General features: G+C 45.2%; 1 protein-coding gene across 2 annotated transcripts in view; it reads left to right on the top strand.

Moving 5' to 3' along the window:
* Diaph1 (diaphanous-related formin 1) overlaps positions 1-19,963 on the top strand; it is a 99,392-nt gene extending 79,429 nt beyond the window's left edge. For both annotated transcript variants that reach the window (NM_001395102.1, NM_001107393.3), the window contains 10 exons: positions 3,143-3,241; positions 6,701-6,795; positions 7,092-7,193; positions 7,422-7,661; positions 7,794-7,923; positions 8,807-8,931; positions 9,704-9,868; positions 9,972-10,107; positions 12,135-12,221; positions 18,084-19,963. In NM_001395102.1, coding sequence (NP_001382031.1) covers positions 3,143-3,241; positions 6,701-6,795; positions 7,092-7,193; positions 7,422-7,661; positions 7,794-7,923; positions 8,807-8,931; positions 9,704-9,868; positions 9,972-10,107; positions 12,135-12,221; positions 18,084-18,241 — 1,337 coding nt within the window. In that variant the 3' untranslated portion in view covers positions 18,242-19,963. The remainder of the gene's footprint in view (positions 1-3,142; positions 3,242-6,700; positions 6,796-7,091; positions 7,194-7,421; positions 7,662-7,793; positions 7,924-8,806; positions 8,932-9,703; positions 9,869-9,971; positions 10,108-12,134; positions 12,222-18,083) is intronic.
* Positions 19,964-21,273: the final 1,310 nt, after the last annotated feature.

Here is a 21,273-nt window from a genome sequence, read left to right as displayed (position 1 = left end):
AGTTTTATTGGAGCTTAGCAAGCAATCTATTCAGATCATTATTGTGGGTGGCTACCTTCATAGGTTACCAGCAGAACTGAGTAGATGTGCTACCCTAAATTATTTATCATCTGCTGTAGTTAGTATCATCTACTGAAGTGATGAAGCACCAGGACAAAAGTAATTTGGGAAGGAAAAGGCTTATTTTGCCTTCCACCTTGTAAGTCCATCACTGAGGGGAAGCCATGAAGAAATACTGCTTGCTCCTTGTGGCTTGCTTTCTTATAGCACTCAGAACCATCAGCCCAAGGATGGTACTGCCCACAGTAAGCTGAGCTCTGTCACACCAGTCATCAATCAAGAAAATGCACCACAGACCTGACCATCTGGTGGTGGCATTTTCTCAACTGAGGTTTCCTTTTCCTAAATGACTCCAGCTTCTAGCTTGTGTCAGGTTGACATAAAACTAACCAGCATACCAGTATTTTAAGCAAAAGTTAACCAGTCTCTGAATTAGACTGTCCTCTTCTCATTGATCTGAATACATCATACCTACTTATGAGTTTATTCTATTTCTTTAGTCACTTCACATGTTCCCACAGAATCACTGTTTTAGCTTTATACTACTATATTTGGTTGACTTTGTACTTACATGGCATATATATCAAATTACATAGATCTGTACACATAAAAGATTAGAAATATAAAATATAAACCTTTTTTTTAAAATATGGGCATGGTAATATATGCCTTTTAATCTCAGCTCTCAGGATCTCTTGAGTTTGAGGCCAGCTTGGTCTACAGAGTGAGTTCAGGATAGCCAGGACTGTCTCAAAAAGCAAAAAGGGGGTTGCAGGTAAGGAAAAAGAAAAGAAAATCCCTCACAGATATGACCAACCACTTGGATTTTTGTTGATTTCAGATGTAGGCAAGTTGACAGCTGAGACAGAGGCTCATTCCCATAACTTCTAATGGTTTTTTTTCAAATGTCATCTTCTCAGTCAGCCACTCACCTAGGTTTTCACTGATCTCCCTGCCAGACCTCTGATTCTCGTCCCTGCTTGATTTTCACAACACTGTTGTCATCTAACATAATATTTCATCTATTAGCAGGCTTAGTCTGTTTCACTTTATTACCATGAAGATAATTCTTGCCTTACTTTTGTTAGTTGGTCTTATTTCCACTGCCCAATGCAACCTGTCCCAAGTTAAGCGCCCAGTACGTTGGTGATGGAGTAATGAATCTTCATAGTTTAGCATTTTCATTTCTTAAATTAGAACTGCTAGACCAAGGGATGAATGGCATTTTTCTCTGTAGTACTGAGCATTGTGCTCTACTACTGATCTGTTTACCCAGCCCAAGGATGGCCTTTTAATGGTTTTGGGTCCCTTTTGTCATATAACTTGAGGATTGTTTTGATTTTATTATTTTTACCATATATAATAATATGTGGTCTAACTATCAAATGGTATAAAAATGGCTTACATTATAGCCAGATATTAGTGTACATGCTTATAATCACATTATTTGGAAAGCATAGGCAGGAGGATTGCCAAGAGTTTGCGTCCAGTCTGATCTACAAAATAAGAGTTCTGGGTCAGCCAGAGTTATTTAGTGAAATCTTGTCTTAAAAACAATCAAAAAAGGGGGTTGCGTTCAAAAGTGTGTTTTCTCTCACTCTTGAGCCCAGGTATCCCATTCCTCTACTCAGAAGCAAGTGATGTTTTTAGTTTCTTGGCTTTCAGAGCTATTTTTGTATGGCTAAAACCATTTTACATTACACAGTTATGTCTACCCAGTGCTGTCTCTTTGCTGCAGTATATATTAGCATGTAACAGTTATGTCTCCCTTGTGTGGTCCCTTTTTCCTTTTCTATGCACTGTTCAGGCCCCTCCAAAGCTGGTCATTTTTAGTAAATTCTTACTACAGTTAGCTGTTGAAGAAATAGCAATGAAATAGTTTGCCTATATCTTTGAAGCTCAAAATCAAGATGAGATTTTGAAATGAGATGAGAAAATCTCCACACTTAAAGGAACATAGACTTTTAAAAATCAGCGTGGCAGGGTTGGGGATTTAGCTCAGTGGTAGAGCGCTTGGGCCCTGGGTTCGGTCCCTAGCTCCGAAAAAAAGGAAAAAAAAAAAAAACAAAAACAAACAAACAAAAAAACCAGCGTGGCACACAGATGTCAAGAAACATTGGGAAAATATCAAATAAGGTATAGATTACAAATAGAGTGAAAATTGTTTTTATCAGCGCAGTGAGTTGAATACATTGACTGGTGAAGATTTAGTTGAAAGGAGTGAATATACTGCTTGAGTAAGGAAGAGGACCATGGCAGGAAAGGGGTTCATTGCACCTCTTATTGTTCAAGGTCAACAGTAACTAAGACATCATAGGAGTTGGAGAAAATAAAAACATTTTTACAGGGAGAGCCATGTTCAAGGTGAACTTCGAAAGATAATGAAGCTTTTTAGTGGGCACGAAAGGGTAGCTGACTGTGGAGACTCTTAGCATAGGGGTTAGTAAGCTCTATCAATCACAGGGTGTTTTTGAATGAAGTTTTATTGGAACACAGCCATGCCACTTATTCATATACTGCCATATAGCTATATTCATGCTACAGTAGTGGAATTGAAAAATTAAGATACAGCGGTAGCTGGGGAAATGAGTTATTGGTTATTTTTCAAGAGGACCTGGGTTCAATTTCCAGTTCCCATGTGACAGCTCATAGCTGTAACTCCAGCTCCAGAGGATCTGACACCATTTTCTAGTCTCCAGGCAGTGTATACACAAGGTTGCCAGGTAGACATGTAAGCAAAATGCTGGTACACATAAAGTAAAAATAAATATTTTTTTAAAATGAAGACAGACCATATAGCTTATAATACCTAAAATATTTACTCTTTGTTTCTTCTCAGAATTAGCTGCTCTCTGTAGGTAGATTCTGTATAAAGAGGAAGAGCATTACAAGTAAAGAAATGAGAAGGAGATATTCCTGTGGGAGCATTTAGTTCTCAGAGAGTGGCTAATGAGATCAGCTTTGAAGTAAGGAGTGCAGTTAAAACAGAGAATGGAATGGCCATTCTGCCAGGACAGTTGTGGCTCAGTACTGTGCAAAAGTGGCTTGTCCTTAATCTTGTTTTTCTAATTTCCCTCCCTAGCCAAGAAGGATCAAGAAGGTGGAGAAGAAAAGAAATCTGTTCAAAAGAAGAAAGTAAAAGAGCTGAAAGTGCTGGATTCAAAGACAGCCCAGAATCTCTGTGAGTAATTCTCGAGGACCCAGTGACTAACACTGTGAAGCTGTTTCTGGAGGAACTTCTGTCTCTGAGTCTAAGGTCCCCTTGTGTGAAACTCTTCTTGCTAATTCCTGTTCTGTGTGGGGCAGTCAGTGCACGGTAAGCCTCCAGGATCTCCTTGACCCCTTCAGTAGCTCAGCAGGGTAACAAGTACCCACTCCATGTTGAGGAGGCAGGCGGAGAGTTCACGGGTGTGTCTAGTTTAGAGCTAAGAGGAGGCAGTCTCGGGTTTTAACCTTGGAGTTCCCTTATTTTATTTTACAGAGGGCTGGGGAGGGTTTGAGATGTGACTTTGCTATGTAGCTCGGCTGCCTTGAAGTGGCAGTCCTCATGCTAGGGTTGGTCACCACCATGCCTGGCAAACTTCTTTCAAAGTTCTACTTTTCTGTTAACAGAAGTCTAGTGAAGGGTTCCAGCCTCAGCCTCAGGGCATGTCCTTGTGCTTTCTAATAAGGAATGAACTGCTATTGTAGCTTCAGTTAAGACTACAATTATTTAGAGTAAGTGAGGTGAATCTTGTATCTGTCCGATCAGTAACCTTGCTACCTGGACTGAGAACTCTGATTAGTGGAAAATTTTCAGGTTGGAGAGACATCACATGCTCACTATAGCAGCTCATATACTAGAGTGCGGAAATTTCTCCAGGATCAATGGTTTCTTTCTTCTTGTTGTTCATTTCAACTATGACTCTATACCTCCTTTACACTGCGTAATACAGTTATTAATTTTTTGGTCAACAGATATCTAAGGGTCTGGCATGTGACAGGCTCTATTAGATACAGGCTCCTCATATGTTATATAAATGAAAAAGTATACACATAAGCTCCTTCATAATCTTATAGTTACCATCTTCGTTTGTCCACATGAGGAACTAAAGTTCAAATGTTAGTACTTGGCCAAAGCGAGACCATAGGTCCATAGGTCTAGTCAGAGTGATACAGCAACATAGTAAGGCTCAACATTTTTTTTTCTCTTTCCTTGCTTTAAATTTTTTTGTAACTCAGGCATGATGGTGCATGCCTTTAATCCCAGCATTTGGGAGGCAGAGACAGGTGGATCTCTGAGTTTGAGGCCAACCTGATCTATGGAGTGGGTTCCAGGACAGCCGGAGCCACATAGTTGAGACCCTGTTTTGGGAAGTGGAGGCACTAAATTAGATACAAAATACATTTTTTATTTAAATTCCGCTTTAGGGTTAATAATTTCACACTAAAATTAAGTGTGTGTGTCCTCGCACAGGACCATGCTGATCTCTGTATTGTTCCAGCTGTAGCTTGCTTCTCAGAAGCAAGCAGTTTTTATTATCCTTGAGCATGTAACTTTGATTAATATTCATAGGTATTGCTAATTAGAAATCTGCTATAGAGACTAAAGTGATGTTAATCTTTGTTCCTAAGAGTGTGTCCAGGAACATAACACGAGTAATTGTTATCTTAGAAAACGGTAGAAGAAAGACCAATCTAGCGCATTCTGTTTCCCAGTGGAATGATACTAAAGTAGGAAATGGCTTAGAAAGGAATCGGGGTCATTATGTCCCCCTCATGATGGCTCCCACTCATGGAAGGCCTCACTTTTCCTTAATCTATGTTCACTCTCTGATATGAAAGGGAAAGCCAAGGAATTGAGGGGATGGATGTCACTTAGCAGCAGAGCAGTGGCCTAGCTAATCCCTAGCCCCTTCAGTTCCTCAGAACTAGGTGAGGAGAGCACAGACTTAGGTTGTTTAGGGTAGGTCAGGCTAGGAGGCAGAAGTGTCTAGGAAGGACAGAAAGGAAAACAAAACAGTGGCTGAAGGTAGCTGCAACCATAAGGCTGCGCTAGAATACCTCAGCCAGCACTAGCAGTGAGCTTCTATGCACACACGCCACATGAAGTGTTGAAGGGCAACACCAGGAGTGTTCTCAAGATGTTGCTATGTAAACAGGCTGAAGACCTGTCTAGAAGGAGCTAAGGGAGAGGTTAGCCCATTTGCATGAGATTACTCAATCCAGTCTGGAAGCTGCAGCTTGCTACAGCTGTGGAACTTACTGAGATTTTAGTTAGAAAAGCGACTGTTCCAGCCCTGTGTCATCTTTGGAAGGCTGCTTTGGCCCGTGATTGTCAGACTCAGTTTCTGAGTAGGAGAAGAGTCGGGAGTAAGATGAGCTGTCTTAATGCTTTAAACAAACAAAAGATGATCAGGACCTAAGGCTAAGGGGATAAGGATGACTGGCAAGGCACAGGGTAGAAAGACAAGTCCTGGGACTTGGTGGTTGAGGAGAGGGACAGTGACAGTTGAGTGCAGATCACTCTGCAAGGTGGAAACCAACCTTCTGAGCAAGGCACGCTCACCCAGGACAGAATGGCCAGTAGCTTTGAGTCACAGATGGCAGGATAGAACCTTTTAAAGCATGCACTTGCTAACTGCTGCCTTTTCATTGGCTTTGTGAGCATAGGATAGATGAATGTTCTAATGGTGAAAAATAGATAGCTGTGTGTTCAGAATGCTGGAAAGGAAGGGAACATTGGGACAAAGAAGGTTTCTAAGATAGACTTGACTACATACACTGAAGGAGAAAGTATTAGGGTCACCTTAGTAGCTGGTCTTAGTAATGCACACTGAGGAAGCAGATCTCTGGGTTTGCATCCAGTCTGGTCTGCAGAGCAAGTTCCAGGATAGCCAGGGCTGCACAGAGTCAGAGAAGCCAGGGTTGATAGTCAAGAGATGAATGAAAGTTGTTTTATAGAAGATTCGATTTTGTGTGTTAAGTGTTTTACCTGCATGCATATGTGGTTAGAGCCCGAGGAGGCCTGTGACTCTGCTTGATCCGTAGGGAACTGTCCCAGATGCCTGTAGGCAGTTGTGAGCTGCCACTGCATGCTGGGAACTAACCCAGGCCTTCTACATGAGCCGCCTTAACTACTCTTAACCACTGAGCCATCTCTCCAGCCCCAATAGAGGACTCTTGATACTATTAGATCAGAGCATGAGGGAATTGGAAGGATAAGGTTGTGTTTCTTAGAAGTAGAACTTAGTCATTTTAAGAATGAGCAGGTCTGGTTAGAGATTGCCTCACAAACACAAGGCCCTGGGTTTGGTCCTCAGTTTTAGTTGGGGTGGGGGTAGAAGTGGGGGGTATTGTAGAGCAGAGGTGACAAGAATGAGCAGCTCAAGGCAATGGCAGGTTTGTGGGAGAGGGGATCTACCCTAGGTGAGTGGTTCTGAGATTCCTGTGAGCACAGTCATGGTGTTGGTTGAATCTGCTGAGCTCATTCGTGCTGTGAGGCGTGGTGTAGTTTGTGTGTGGAAATGGGTGACAGTAGAAGTCATGACTCTAGACTTGGGCTTGGATTTCAGCTAGCCAGGCAGAGAGGGCTTTCAGGATGGTTTGAAATGGGGAAGAAGATGAGAAGCAGCTTTCTTTGTATCTCATTCTCTGGCAGCAATCTTTTTGGGTTCATTCCGTATGCCCTATCAAGAGATTAAGAACGTTATCCTGGAGGTGAATGAGGCTGTTCTCACGGAGTCTATGATCCAGGTAAGCAGCAAGGAGGCTCTGCTGGCGCTGGCTCTTCTGTGCAGCTGTACGCCAGCTTTGTCACCTTGCTTGGTAAGCAGGAGCTTCTTCAAGCAATTATGACTTAAATGCAGGCTGAAGAAGCTGTCTCCGGTGGCCAGGTCACCTTAAAAGACTGAGGAGCGCCCCCCCCCCACCTCAAAAGCTGCCCCACCCCCATTCCGCTTCCTTCATTACCAGTGGGCAGGGTGTGGGACTCAGAGTCAGTCATGATGCTTGGGCTTCCCCCACTACACACAACCTTTACTCCTTTCCAGAACCTCATTAAGCAGATGCCAGAACCAGAGCAGTTAAAAATGCTTTCTGAACTGAAGGAGGAGTACGATGATCTGGCTGAGTCAGAGCAGTTCGGCGTGGTGGTGAGTGAGGCCTGCAGCGGTCAGCTCTTTCCACCTCCCTGTTCCCTTCCCTCTAGACACCACTCTGGTCGCTTGCTCCTTGCCCCTTAACCGGTTTTGAATCTTAGTCAATCAGTTCCCACCTCCTTGCTCTGGAGCTCTGATCTCCCAGAAGAGGATCACCCTGTTACCTTTTTTGATGTCTTTCTCTGTTAGCTTCATAATGGAATTTCTTTTCTTCCTCACTAGATGGGCACGGTTCCCCGTCTTCGGCCTCGCCTCAATGCCATCCTTTTCAAGCTACAGTTCAGTGAGCAAGTTGAGAATATCAAGCCAGAGATTGTATCTGTCACTGCGGCATGTGAGGAGCTGCGTAAGAGTGAGAACTTCTCTAGCCTCCTGGAGCTCACACTGCTCGTTGGAAACTATATGAATGCGGGCTCCAGGAATGCTGGAGCTTTTGGCTTCAATATCAGCTTCCTTTGTAAGGTGAACCATAGGGTTAGACAGGAGGACAGAGGGAAGGCCACTTGAGCCCAATATTGGCCTAAGGTGGTTTGAGGCTTGGCCTAAGGTGGTTTGAGGCAAGTCCAGACTAATGGTTTCTCCTTTCTCCACAAGCTTCGAGACACCAAGTCTGCAGATCAGAAGATGACTCTGTTGCATTTCTTGGCTGAGTTATGTGAGACTGACCACCCCGATGTCCTCAAGTTTCCTGATGAGCTTGCCCATGTAGAGAAAGCCAGCAGAGGTAAGGCAGTGTAGGGCAAAGCTAGAAGGTGGTTCTGGGCCAGCAAGATGGCTGAGGTGGGTAACGGTATCTTCTTCCAACCCTTCAGATTCTGGGACCAACAAAGTAGAAGGAGAGAACCAATTATCACAAGTTGTACACACACACACACACACACACACACACACACACACACACACACACACAAATATAAATACAAATAAATAATTTGAAATTTTTTTCTAAAAAAGAATATGGTATTGAGCCATAAAAGTCTCTACATGGGGAAAGAGATAAGACACTGCATTCAAGACAGGGCTTATCTATATAGCTCTGACTGCCCTGGAGCTCACCCTGTACACCAGGCTGGCCTCTACCTGTCTCTGCTTTTGCCTCTACCTCCTGGGCGCTGGGATCAAAGGTGTGCACTACCAACGCCTAGCATGGGTCTGCTTCTTGGTCTTGGTCCTTTCCTCCTTGGTCCTGGTTTAGGTCCACAGCTTTTGTCAATAGTGGTCTCACTACCTGAAATTACACAAAACACTAGGTTAAAGTAGGACAAAGCTCTACCCAGCTTCTGTGTTCCTACCTATGTCTCCTTCTTCTAAAACCCTGTTAACCTGAAATAAATGAGACCAAGATCTCAGGGATCCCATGGGTTCTTTTTAAATTAAACGGAGTCTGCTTCTGTTAGTATTATACAGTGGGTGAAGGTTGAAAGTTGAGTTAGCAAGTACTCATGCTTTTCCTGTGAAGATCAAAACCAGGGTGAGAGTCAGAGACAGGAGTGTGCACAGGCTGGTGAAGCATACCTAGGGACGGAAAGGAGCAACCTAAGCATGGCTGAGAGAGAGGCTAAGAAAGCATTTGAGCTGCTCAGCGAGCGCTTCTGTTCGCCTCCCAGTTTCTGCTGAGAACTTGCAGAAGAATTTAGATCAGATGAAGAAACAGATTGCTGATGTGGAACGCGATGTTCAAAATTTCCCAGCTGCCACAGACGAAAAAGACAAGTTTGTTGAGAAGATGACTATATCCTTTCTCAGAGGACTTGGGTGGCCAAGGGAATGAGAGGGATGACAGCAGCGTTCAGTTTTTACCTCTAAGTTTTTTTTCTTCCACTAAATACAGTTTTTAACCTTATTAGAAGTAAATTTTGCAGATAAACTACAAGTCTCCAAGTACCTGTTCTGTCCCGTTCCTGTTATAAACACACTTACCTACTCTGAAAGCCCGAGTCCCTACTCTGTTCCCATTGCTGTCACAGAGACACCCTTCCACAGAGATAACCACTGCCTTTTTCTGCTTTACACCAAAACTGCATTGCATAGCATTTTCTCATTGTCTCAGCCTTGTTTCTACAGTAATCTATGTAATTTCTATTGTATGGGTAAACCATAGCTTACGGTTAGCCATTATCTTCTTACCAGTACTTACGGCACTTCTGTTCTGTCATGAACAGGACTATATGGTGCACCCTGTGTAGGTGTATGGTGCATCTTTGAATGGTTCTCCAACCTAGGCCTGTTACTTTTGTTTTTGTTTCTGACCTGGGTCTGTTTCTTTTTGGTTGTTGTTGTTGTTACTTGGTTTTTTTGTTTGTTTTGTTGGTTGGTTGGTTGGTTGGTTTTTCAAGACAGGGTTTCTCTGTGTAGCTCTGGCTGTCCTGGAGCTCTCTCTGTTAACCACACTGGCCTCGAGCACTCAGCGATCCATCTGCCTCTGCTGGGATTAAAGGTGTGTGCCATCACCACCCCCATCGTGGGTCGGCTTCTTGGTCTTGCTCCTTTACTCCTGGCTGCACAGCTTTGTGAAGGATGCACAGGAACAGTATAACAAGCTACGGATGATGCACTCCAACATGGAGACTCTCTATAAGGAGCTAGGCGACTACTTCGTCTTTGACCCTAAGAAGTTGTCTGTAGAAGAATTTTTTATGGATCTGCACAACTTTAGGAATATGTTTTTGGTGAGCAAGCATGAACTGCTATTTTTCATGGGGTTCCTAATGTTTCCTGGTGGATTTACATGTTTCCACATATCCTCCATCTGGTCTCCCTCCCCTTCTCCAGCAAGCAGTCAAGGAGAACCAGAAGCGCCGGGAAACAGAAGAAAAGATGAGGAGAGCAAAACTAGCCAAGGAAAAGGCGGAAAAAGAGCGACTGGAGAAGCAGCAGAAGCGAGAGCAGCTCATAGACATGAATGCAGGTGAGTAGTGGAAAGGGCACTGGAAGGTTCTCTGTCTGGAACACAGGGTATTCGGGTCTAAACGGAGCTCTTGGCAAATGGCTTTTGGCAGCCTTCTGCCTCCAAGCTCCGGATGCTGGATTTTAACATGTTTTCCTTTTCCTCTCCTTTGCTGGTTCTTGGATTATATCTTACCACCCTTGTGATTTGGGAATTGCTGCCACACTTAACTCTTCTACCTGTCAAAAAACGTTCCCTGACCTGTCCTCATTCCTGCTAAATATTTGGGGTTTCCAAAATGTTTCTCTGACTCCTCCGTCTTGTAGTAGCTCTCCTCTCCTCTTATTTCACCAATTCCTATTCCTATTACCTCATAGAATGTTGTGTGCATGTCTGAGATCATAAATGGATTGAACTTTCCTAGAAGGGGGTGAAAAGCTGGCCACTCTTTCTCCAGCAGAAACATGTCTTTGTTTGAGCATATGGTCTCAATTACTGGCCCTCTGTTTCCTGTCTCTGCTTCTTTCCTGCTGAGGATTCCCCGCCCCCACTGCTCCTTTGGGCAGCGGAAATACAGTAAATGCAGCATACATTGCACATGGCCCTGAGCTGATCTGTAAGGCCCATAAGCCCCTGAAAGTGAGGAGTTCTTGAATCTGTCAAGTCTTAAAAATTTGCTGAGCAGAAACAGTAAAGACCAACATGGTTTGCTCCCAGAGTCCTTGAGAGTAGTTTCTTGCCTTTGTCTCAGTTGTATTTAAGCCATCAACTTTGTTCCCATAAAACTGTTAAAATTTATACCAAGTGTTCATCATTTCCTCACTGTTCTCCCTGGGCCTCCAGGGCTTTACCCTTTCTATATTGTCTAAGAAGTAATGGGAGCAAGGTGGAGTCCAAAGGACATTTGGGATAAGGGCTATAACCCAGCCAGCAGATGGCGTAGTGGACCTTACCCTATTCTAAGTGCCTGGGTCAAGCAAATGAAATTGAATGTAGGTCAGCTGCACTGGTGATGTGCAGACAGCAGATGGCGCTGGCAGTAATGAACCCTAGTCTTCAGCTAGTAGCCAACCAGCTCCTTGGGATTTCAGTTTCAGATTTCACTATCCTGAGCTGTTACCATGGAAACTGAGCCTGGCTAGAACTGGGATTCTACCTTAACTCTTTGCATTCCAGCCAGGCTGCTTTCAGCTTGTCATGTGCAGAGTTATGTTCAGGAAGATGCAACCACTGGAAGCAGTAGTAACACGAAATTCAGTCTTGACCAGTGGGTTCTCTTCCTTAGCCCTCCTGAAGACCAGGCCCTCAGTCGTTGATGTGGACTGGAGTGAAACACTGAGATTGATAATAATTATAATAGTTGCTAACCCCCACAACCCCCCCCACACACACATATACACATAATTCTTCCTACTTAGCCCAGGCTAGCTTCAAACTCCACATCTTCCTGCCTCTCCTGGGGTTACAGACATGGTAGCTTTGCCTGGCATAGCTGCCTTTTGATTCATAAGCATGGCCTCTGCCTGCTCAGGTCTTAGAGTTAGTGTTAAGAGTCTGTGTGCTGGGGCTGGAGAGATGGCTCAGTGGTTAAGAGCACCGACTGCTCTTCCCAAGGTCCTGAGTTCAAATCCCAGCAACCACATGATGGCTCACAACCATCTGAAATGAGTCTGATGCCCTCTTCTGGTGTGTCTGAAGATAGCGACAGTGTAACCATAATATATAATAAATAAATAAAATATTTAAAAAAAAAAAAAAGAGTCTGTGTGCTGGTCCTGATTAGTGTGGGTAGGATGACATTGCAACAGTCCCTCAGGATTCACACTGACAGGCAGTGACTGTCTTAAGGCAGTTTATAAACCGACACAGGGAAAGTAAGCATGGGTCTGAGGCTTGAAAGGGTGACCCTTTTGTGTCTCTTATGGTCTCTCAGTTAGTGTGCAAGGGGTGGGGAAAGCCACGTAGCAGCCATGCATCTCATGTGTACTTTGACATTTACCCTGCTGGCCTGGCAGAAAAATGTATGCCTCTGTCTTTGTTCATCACAGAGGGGGATGAGACAGGTGTGATGGACAGTCTTCTAGAAGCTCTGCAGTCAGGAGCAGCATTCCGACGGAAGAGAGGGCCCCGGCAGGGTAAGTAAACAAATGGAGCCCAATTAGTTGGGCATTGGGGTGGGGATTGACCAGGGTCTCTGCTCCTGGTCATGCTAGTGGAGGGCCCAAGAAGAAAGTGAAGCTCCAGATTTAGAATTTCCCATTTCCTTGCCCTGGGCTGTCTAGGCCTCTCTCTCACATTAGAAGTCCTCACCAGGACCCTTTGGAGGCCTAGACATGAGGGCTTCTTTCTAACAAAGAGTAACCTCTACAGAGAAGCATCATTATGGCAGTTAAAGCCTGGCAGAGGCTCTGTAGACACATTAGATACTAGCTTGACTTGGAAACTGCTGAAGAGAAGATAGCTGGAGCCTTTAGTGCCTGACATACTGGAATGAGGACCCTAGCAAAAGGTGCAGATTATACAAGGCTGTATAAACTCAGTTTCCTGGCCCAAATGGTGCACAGTGATTCTCCTGTAATAACTGGTTACCTCGTTCTACCTACACTCCAAATACTCAAGAAAATTCCCTTCCAAGAGCTTCCTTGGATATGCTCTAAGCCCTTTCTTAAACAAACAAACAAGCAAGCAAACATCCCTGGTTACAGAACCATCCACTACATGGCAGTTTCTGAGTACAGGATCTCAAAGGGAGGAGAAGGTGGGTATCAGTTTTACAGATAGGCCTGGGATGGCAAGCACAGCTAATGGGACTCCTGGTTCTCACAGCACTGTTTCCTACCTAGCAGAAGTACCATGCATCTCACTGTTCTGTCTTCCCTGACCCCCTTGACTAAGCCCAGTCTGCTTTCAGCCTTAGGTGGGGAATTCCCTGTTAAGTCTCTTCCTGAGGAATTGTGGAGACCCAGATGCTTCCTGTGCAAGCTGCTGGGGGATGCCCCTGTCTCCACTGCCTTCCTAGTGAAGAACCAGATGTGCTGGTAGAGAAAAAAGGATTTTATCAGAGCTCCCCATTCCGTAGACCATATGAGTTAGTGTACTGTCTCCCAGTTAGAAAGACAATGGAAGGGAACTTTTAGGAAATAATGAAATTAAAAGAAGTTGGAAACAAAGATTGTATAGTTTAAGTCAACCTCAGTTTATATTCTTATCTTTCTGATTTGGTTTGCTAACAACAAATATCTGGGAGACTCATTAAAACTTTTCCAGTTATTCTGGAGAGCGTTTTACATTTGGGTTTCACCTCATCTAAAGTGATGTTGCCTCACATCAGACATAACAGAAAGCTAGGCATCAGAGTGGCATGCCAAGGACTTGGGCTCTTTTCTTAGAAGAGAAAAGCTGCAAATTTCGAAGGCCCCATTTTCAAAGTACAGAGGCTCCAGGGGTCGAAAGCTCCCTCCCGGGCTGTGGATCCAGCTGTTCCACTCTTTGTCCAGCTATGTCTGACCGTTTTCATGAAGAGTGCTTTTCACCATTCCTATGCTTTAACACTTTAATATATAGTTCCTCGTGTTGTACTGACCCCCAACCATAAAATTATTTTTGTTACTACTTCATAGCTGTAATTTTGCTACTGTTATGAATTATAATGTAAATATCTTACATGCCGGATGTCTGGTATGTGACCTCCAAATGGGTCGAGATCCATCCACAGTCTGAGAAGTGCTGCTCATGACCAAGTACTGAGAGCCAGAGAGCCAGAAGCACTGGCAGGCTTATCTGCCTCACATTCTTTCCCATCCCAGAGGCAGCTGTCTCTATTCAAAGACACTAACTTTCCCCCTAGAGTCTCCAGGAATGTTAAAATCTTCCAGTCTCTGGAGACTTGAGGGAGTGACCCCGATACAAAGATCCATTGAGGAGTTGGAATCGGAGAGTTACTATTAGGGCTGGTTCATTAAGATCACATGTAAATTGCTACAGTCTGCAGGGTGTGGAAGAACAATGGCCTGAGTGTCAAGGGAAGAATCCATGAGATTGTATTAGAGCTCCCGTCTCCAGCTGTGACTGAGTCAGCTTGTGGTGTTAATGATTCAGCTTTATCTCTAAGCCTGCATAGCATGTAGGCCACTTACATAGTAGAGCGAAAGTCAAGAAAGACATCTGTCTCTCTGGAGTCTTCCTTGGTTGTCTCCCAGCTTCCTTATAAGCTCCACTTATTGCTGACTGAGGTCTGTGTTAGAGCTTTGCTAAACCTAAAGGCCCTAGTATTTATTAGTATCCATTCTGCTCATATGTAGGAGGAGTTAAGACCCCCACCCACACCTAAGGTCTTGTCCAAGCACAGTCAGAAAGCCAGAACTGTATCTGGTTTTGTGAATCCAAATCTAGGGCTCTTTCCATTAAGCCTGCATTAATGGAAATTACAGTGCCCCTCTATCCAGGCCAGAAAACTCTGGCCTAGGATATTACAAGTGTTCTGGAGGTGGTGAAACTGTACCAGGGAGGTTTTCTGGTGAACCCCCTTGTCTGGGAAGAGTGTTCCTTTATCACTACTCTCCCCAATTCTGTAAAAATAGGACAAGAGGTATAATTAGGGTAGTTTCAGACATGGATGAGTTATTTAGGATGAAAATGGCTGTCCCATCTGTCCCAGTTTCCTCTTCCCTGAGGAAGCTTATTAACAAGAACATTTCCTCTTTAGTGGTTGTTCTTAGCTTGTGTCTTGGGATTTTTTTTTCTTGAGCCATTAATGTTTTCTAACTGAGCTGAGCTCTTAGCATTACTCAATAGGGTTACTTACATGGTTCTCTTGCTCACCTCTGTCTTCTAGAACCCCAGCTTTGACCATTTCCTCAGACTCTGCCTCTACCCCCAAATATGTGGATCAGTTCTCCTAGTTAGTAATTGTTCCAGATCCTACACAGTCAAACACTAACCAGGTTCTATGGCTACTGTTAAGTATGCAGTAGTCTGACAGAGGGAGGAAGTCAATTTCCTGATTGTTTAGTCTGCTCAGCAGAGCAGTGACTATGGAGATTGAACTGGGATGCTGGGGTTCCCTTGGTCCTTTTCAGTTAGAACAAGGGCTTTCCCCGTTTTGATTTCATGTCCATTCCTTGTGTACCTACTTTCAAGGCTTAAAGGGGCAATTGTGCTGTTTTCTCTGTCTTTCATATTCCCTGGGTCTTAGGGCACATGTAATCAATCGGAAGTCTCATGAGTACAGAGAGATCCTGAATCACTGCTGGGTCAGGTACAACAGGGGATCTTAGAGGAAGCAACAGCGTATGACTTACTGCCCCCGGAACTCTTAACTTCCGTGTTGCTCCAAGACAGGTGTTGACAGCTCTGAGTCAGCAGTTGCTTCAGTTCATTCACCACAGTTAGATGGATGTGCACACATATGAGGCTGTGGTAAAGAGATACTGAGCCATCATTTTTCTGGACACGACAATGGGATCCTGGAAAATTGAGTGCTTTAGAAAAGAGTAGAAAGGAAACACAGACAAGGAGAGACGAAGAAGGAAAGTAGGAAAAGCCCCCCCACACATGGCATTGGCTTGTGTCCACAGTTCAACATCTAACTTGGTGAATAGATCCCTTACACACACACACACACACACACACACACACACACACACACCTGTGATTTGTACCTAGTTATACTCATATGCTGTCAGCAGGAATTTTTCTGTTCTCTCTCCTCTTGGTAGATAACCCTTTGTGCCCTTGGGAAGAGGAGGAGGAGGAGGAGGAGACCTCTAAATTGGTATCTGTGGATGGATTGTGTCTCCCTGTGGGCAGCCTCTGCTTGTGTGAAAACAGTAGCTCTGGGTCATGGCTCTGCTCGGAGACTGCTAGCCCTGGAGAAGGCTTAGATTCTCTTACCTGATTTGGCTTCCGCCTACCTAAAGCTTTTTGCTGTCCCCAAGCAGTCTCCCTCTGGACTCTTCCTGCTCATGGTGGAGTCGTTAGGACTTGCCACAGGTTCTTTGAGGGGTGCTCACTGCTTTCTTCACTCCAGTCCTTTCTAGGTCCCAGAAAGAGTCTTGTTTGTTTGTTTTGTTTTTTGTTTTGTTTTGTTTTTTGAGATGGTTTTACTTTGTGGCTCTGTCTGTTCTAGAAATCTCTATGTACATGAGGCAGGCCTGAAACGCAAAGAGATGTACCTGCTTTAGACTTCCAAATGTGGAGACCAACAGTGTGGCGCTATCCCCAGCTTTTGCTCTTGTTTTTATGTCACCATTTTTAGATATACAGTTTTGAGATTGTGTGACTATCATCATTGTTTTATTCCAGAATATTTTTTCATCTCCAAAAGAGACTCCATATCCATTAGCAATTACTTTTTAACATACACATAAAAGTTGTGCACGTTTCTATGGAGTATCTAAGGATGTTTCAGTGCATGCACAAACTGAGATGTTCAAATAGAGGTAAACCTTCCCTTCTCTGGTAGTAACTTGGTTCTCCTTTCCATCAGTCCCTGGTATTAAACTTTGTATTTTTTGTTCCGAGTACTGGCATAAACTTTTCTTTTAATTTAAAATGTGTGTGTGTGTGTGTTTGTTCATGCACACACACATATTCATGGCTTGTCACTGTGCTTGGAGTCAAGTACTTTTACTCACTGAGCCATCTTACCAGCCCTGACATGAGCTTTAGTTTTAAATTTAAAAACTTTGTAGGAGCAAGGGGCATTTGTTCCCTGTGCCTTTATTTGAGTATTTAGAAATTTTGAGACAGTATCTCATAGCTGAGGCCAGTTTCTAAGTAATGCTGGCCTTAAACTAAGAATTATCTTGCCTCAGCCTCCCAAGTGCTGGGATTACAGGTGTGAACCACCATGTTATTTTTTTCTTATTACTCTATCTTCTATCTCTGTGAACTTTCCCAAGCTGGGCATTCACAGGAATCGATTTATAGTATACATAGCATTTGATGTCTGGCTTTGAAAATTCAAGGTTGCTAGGTATATATATATTGTCTTTGCTGCTGCTCAAGGGGTGTGGTGCTCATCACAAGGTGGGCACAGTCCCAAGGAGCGAGCTGTCTTCTTGATGATACTGAGTCTGAAATAAAGAGTCATAATGAGCAGGAGACACTTTGGCTAAGATTTCTTTCTAGGAGTTCCCTCTGAGTCATCCTTGGCTTTCTCTGCTGTACTTTTTTTTTTCTATCTTTTCACCACTTAGTATGTGCATGCACACATATGTCGTACACATATGTTGTACACATTGAAGAGGTGGGAAAGAGGCAGGCATGTGGACCTTCATTGTTGGAGAAACACATGGGAGTGTGGTGTGCATGTGATGACAGTTAGTGGCTACACTCCTCTTTGCAAGAACCCCTCACAAGCCAAGTAAAGCTGCTTCTTGCTAGAACAGGCCTTCCTGAGGCGGCCTTATAGTTTTACCTATGAGCTTTCTATGGAGTGCCTACAGAATACTAATGCTGTGTGGTAAGCTGTAACATCAAGTCCAACAGATCTAAAGGAGAGCGTGGACTTTAGCACTGTTTCTTTTGATACTTGACACAGCCAACACTCAAACCAGCTCTCCTTTTTTAAAGATTTATTTTTATTTTCTATTTATGAGTATTTTACATACATGTATGCAGCCAGTGCATGCCAGGTGCCCATGGAGGCCAGGAAAGGGCACTGAGTTCCCTGGAACAGAAGTCACAGATGGTAGTGAGTTGCCATACAGGCGCTGGGAACCAAACCCAGGTCCTCTGCAAGAGCAACCAGTGTTCTTAACTACTGGGCCATCTTCCTGGCCCTTCAAGTCCTGTTCTGTCTAGTTGTATCCAAACCTTCATGCTTGCCCCTAAAGGTAGATTTTATGTTGAGTCTCTGCCTCCTTCCGATAAGGCCTCTGAACCAGACAAGGCAGCCACAATTGCATGGCTTCTGGCTGAACACCTGCTTTAGAGTTGTAAAGGGATTAGAAACCAGGCCTTCTGTGGATGGAGTCTCATGTCTTCTCTTGCAGTCAACAGGAAAGCTGGGTGTGCAGTCACATCTCTGCTAGCCTCGGAGCTGACCAAGGATGATGCCGTGGCTGCTAGTTCTGCTAAGGTGCCCAAGAAAAGTGAAGGAGTCACCACAATCCTTGAAGAAGCCAAGGAACTGGTTGGCCGTGCAAGCTAAGCTGGGCTTTATGGCCGTTGCTGCATCTAGGTGAAGCCCAGACTGCCTACCTGCAGCATGTGCCTAAATGGTCAAGGAGATATCCCTCTGCAGTGGCCGCTCCACCACCTGACCCTGTCTCTCTGTCTGGCCTGCTGCTCTCGAACACCACATACAGCTTCAGCTGCCTGGAGGCCAGAAGGAAGAGGCAGTGTAGGGGTGGCCTGAGCCCAGCCCAGCCAGCCCTGGCTGTTGTATTACCAAAGCAGGGTCCGTGTTTGCTGCCTTAACCCTGTCTCCTCTATGTTACCCAGAGGTCCTGGTCTCAGACAGAACCCAGCCTGCTTTCTCAGCCCCACTCTCTAATGGGCCTTCCCCTAGGTCAATCTTGCTGCATTTGTGCTTTTCTTTTGTGGTTTCTCTGGCCCTGAGAATAGCATGGGACTTGTGAACCTTCGGGCTAGATCTTTTCACTGCTGTCACTCACTCTGCTTTTCCTGCTGGCGGTTATTTATTATTAGTGCTGTGGCATTGGGAGCTGCTTCTGCAAAAACAGGGAGCAGATCCCACCCTTACCCCACCTTCCTGGGAAAGGTCTCCCGGGAAAAGGGTCTCAACCACTCTCCCCGTTCCACTGTGGCCCAGGTCTGAGCCATAGGCAGGTAGCTAGGGCATAGCGACAGTGTGGGGTCCGCCCCCTGCCCGCTGCCATGCTTCATGCCCTTGCCCCCCTGGTCCCTCTGCACCAGCCTCACCTCTACCCAGCAACTGAACCCTTCCCCCCCATGCCTTCCCCAGAGCTTTGGTGCATCTCATTTGGAGTGTGGGCTGTAGTGTGACCATCCCAACACCTCACCCCCACCATCCAAGGAAATGGGAGGTGGAGCCTCCTGGCTGAGAAATTGTTTTGCAAATGGATCTATTTTTATATGAAAAATTTTTTAAGAAAAATAACTTTGATCCCCTTTCCCCTGCGTAATAAAAGAGGCTTTGATGGTAGGTTCAAGCATTCCTGGGGTCAGTCCTGAACATGGCCTAAATATTGGCCCCACCCCTCAAGACTAAATGGTGAGGCCAAGGCAGACAGACCCTTCCTTAGCATCAGTTCTGGGGCAAGAGAAATTCCTCTGGGTGGGCTGGGCCGCACCATAGGGTAGCAAGAGCTCAGATGCTGTGTTTTCATGAATGTATTAAATTATCAGCCAAATGTGCAGATGCTAAGGATGCTGAGAAGTGCACAGGGGTGCCCCCATATAAGCAGTGAGCCAGACTGGGTGGCCCAAACCTCAGGAAGCTTAGACTCTCTGGCCTGGGAGTCACTGTCTTGTCCTCCTCCAGGGCCCTTTCAGCTTCCCTCTGAGGCTACAGAGAAGGCTTGACACAGAATTGGAGTTGCCGAGTATGAAGGGGTTAGGAAACACAAGGGCCAGTACAGGGGCCTTGTGCCCAGGGAGGATTGGTTGGGTTGCTCGAGCTTGTGTCTGAGGGACAGTGGCAGCTTCTAGACTACTTCCTGGGAGGACTGAAGAGCCCGTTCTTCCTGAGCCACCACCTTGCTCGCTGACATCTGGGGCTTTGACCCTTTTCTTTTTTTAATCACTTTTGCTAAAATGCATTTAATTAAAAAAATTTTTAAGTAGAGGGGGTAAAATGCAAACCCCCTTGCCTCTTGGGCTTTTGGGATGTCATCACCTCCAGTTTGATGGGTTTGTTTCCAACTGTCAATAAAGCATTGAAACAGAACCTCTCTCCTTTGTAAAATTCTGAACTGGTTCTTTTTCACCATGGTGGTCTAGGCTTCTCTCTGTTTCCCACTCTGTTCTTGACCTGTCAGGTCAGTCAAAACCAGCGAGCTGAGCGCCAGGCCATGCAGGTTTCTGTGACCGCAGCCCCTTTCCAGGGCTGTTTTCCTGTTTACTTCTAGCTTCTCCCACATTGTGACCCTTAGGCTTGGAGACCTGTCTTTTTTTCTTTTCTTTTCTTTTCCTTCCAACCTCCCTCCCTCCCTCTCCCCCCCCTTTCCTTCCTTTCCTTTCCTCACCTCCAACTCCCCACTTTCCTGGCTCTTCCAGATGCTGCGATTTTCTGACCAATACCTATGTCCTCCATCCCCACCAAGTTAGAGGTGCTTAACCCAGGGACTGGAACCCTGAGTCTGCCCAGCCTGTGTCCCAGCGAGGACACCAGAGAGGACTTGGCCACTAAGCCATGCTTTTGAAGCAAGTTGTAACCTCAACAAAGACACCCTAAAAGTGAACAGACCCATTGGGGTAAGGGCCCTTGGACAGCCCTATAGTAGAAATAAAAACCTTTTAAATAGCCCTTGGGTCCGCCTAGCTGCCTCATGTGGCAGTGGCAGAGATGTGGGGGTGGCTACCTGCCTCACAATCCTAGAGACTGCGTTTCCGTTCATCTTCTGATGCCCACATACCAATCTGGGGACCAGCCACAGCTGCTCTTTGCCCTACTGTCTGCTTCCATGCCCAGAATAGAACCCAGGCACTCGGTACCCCGCCCTTTCAACACCAGGCTCCGAGAAAACCCAGCTCTCCCCTCAGCAACCTCACACACCACCACCCTTCCTACGCAAAGTCAAAGTCGCCTGGAAGGTTTGGTTTCCATGGCAACAGACCAGGGGGCGGCAGAACTGGTAACCAGAATCCGCGGGAGGGAGCCCGGAAACTGCTCTTCTGGCTCTTTTGATGGACTCACTAACCCTCCGGAAAACCTGTGGGACTGTGTCTGTCCTTTAGGTCAACCTTCCGGACTCCAGGAGCTGCAGGGACGGGGAAGTCGGATTAGCTGAGCTGGGAGGGGGACGGAAAAAAAAAAAAGAGGGAAAGGGGCTGGGTCCCAATGCTATCTCCTCGTGTCATCCCTTCAATTCGACTTTGCTGCTATAAAAAGAATGTGAAAGCACGTTCCACTTAGAGAAACTGAGGCCCAGGGTAGGGAACTCGGTATTCAAAAAATTGTCTCCGGGGCATTCATTCCTGCCTTTCCCCAGACCTCTAAGCTGCAAGGGAGGAGGTTAGTAAGCAGAGGAGAATCCG

Source organism: Rattus norvegicus, chromosome 18, assembly GCF_036323735.1.
Source record: "Rattus norvegicus strain BN/NHsdMcwi chromosome 18, GRCr8, whole genome shotgun sequence".
NCBI classification, from domain to species: Eukaryota; Metazoa; Chordata; class Mammalia; order Rodentia; family Muridae; genus Rattus; species Rattus norvegicus.
This window is presented reverse-complemented; position numbering and strand designations above follow the sequence as displayed.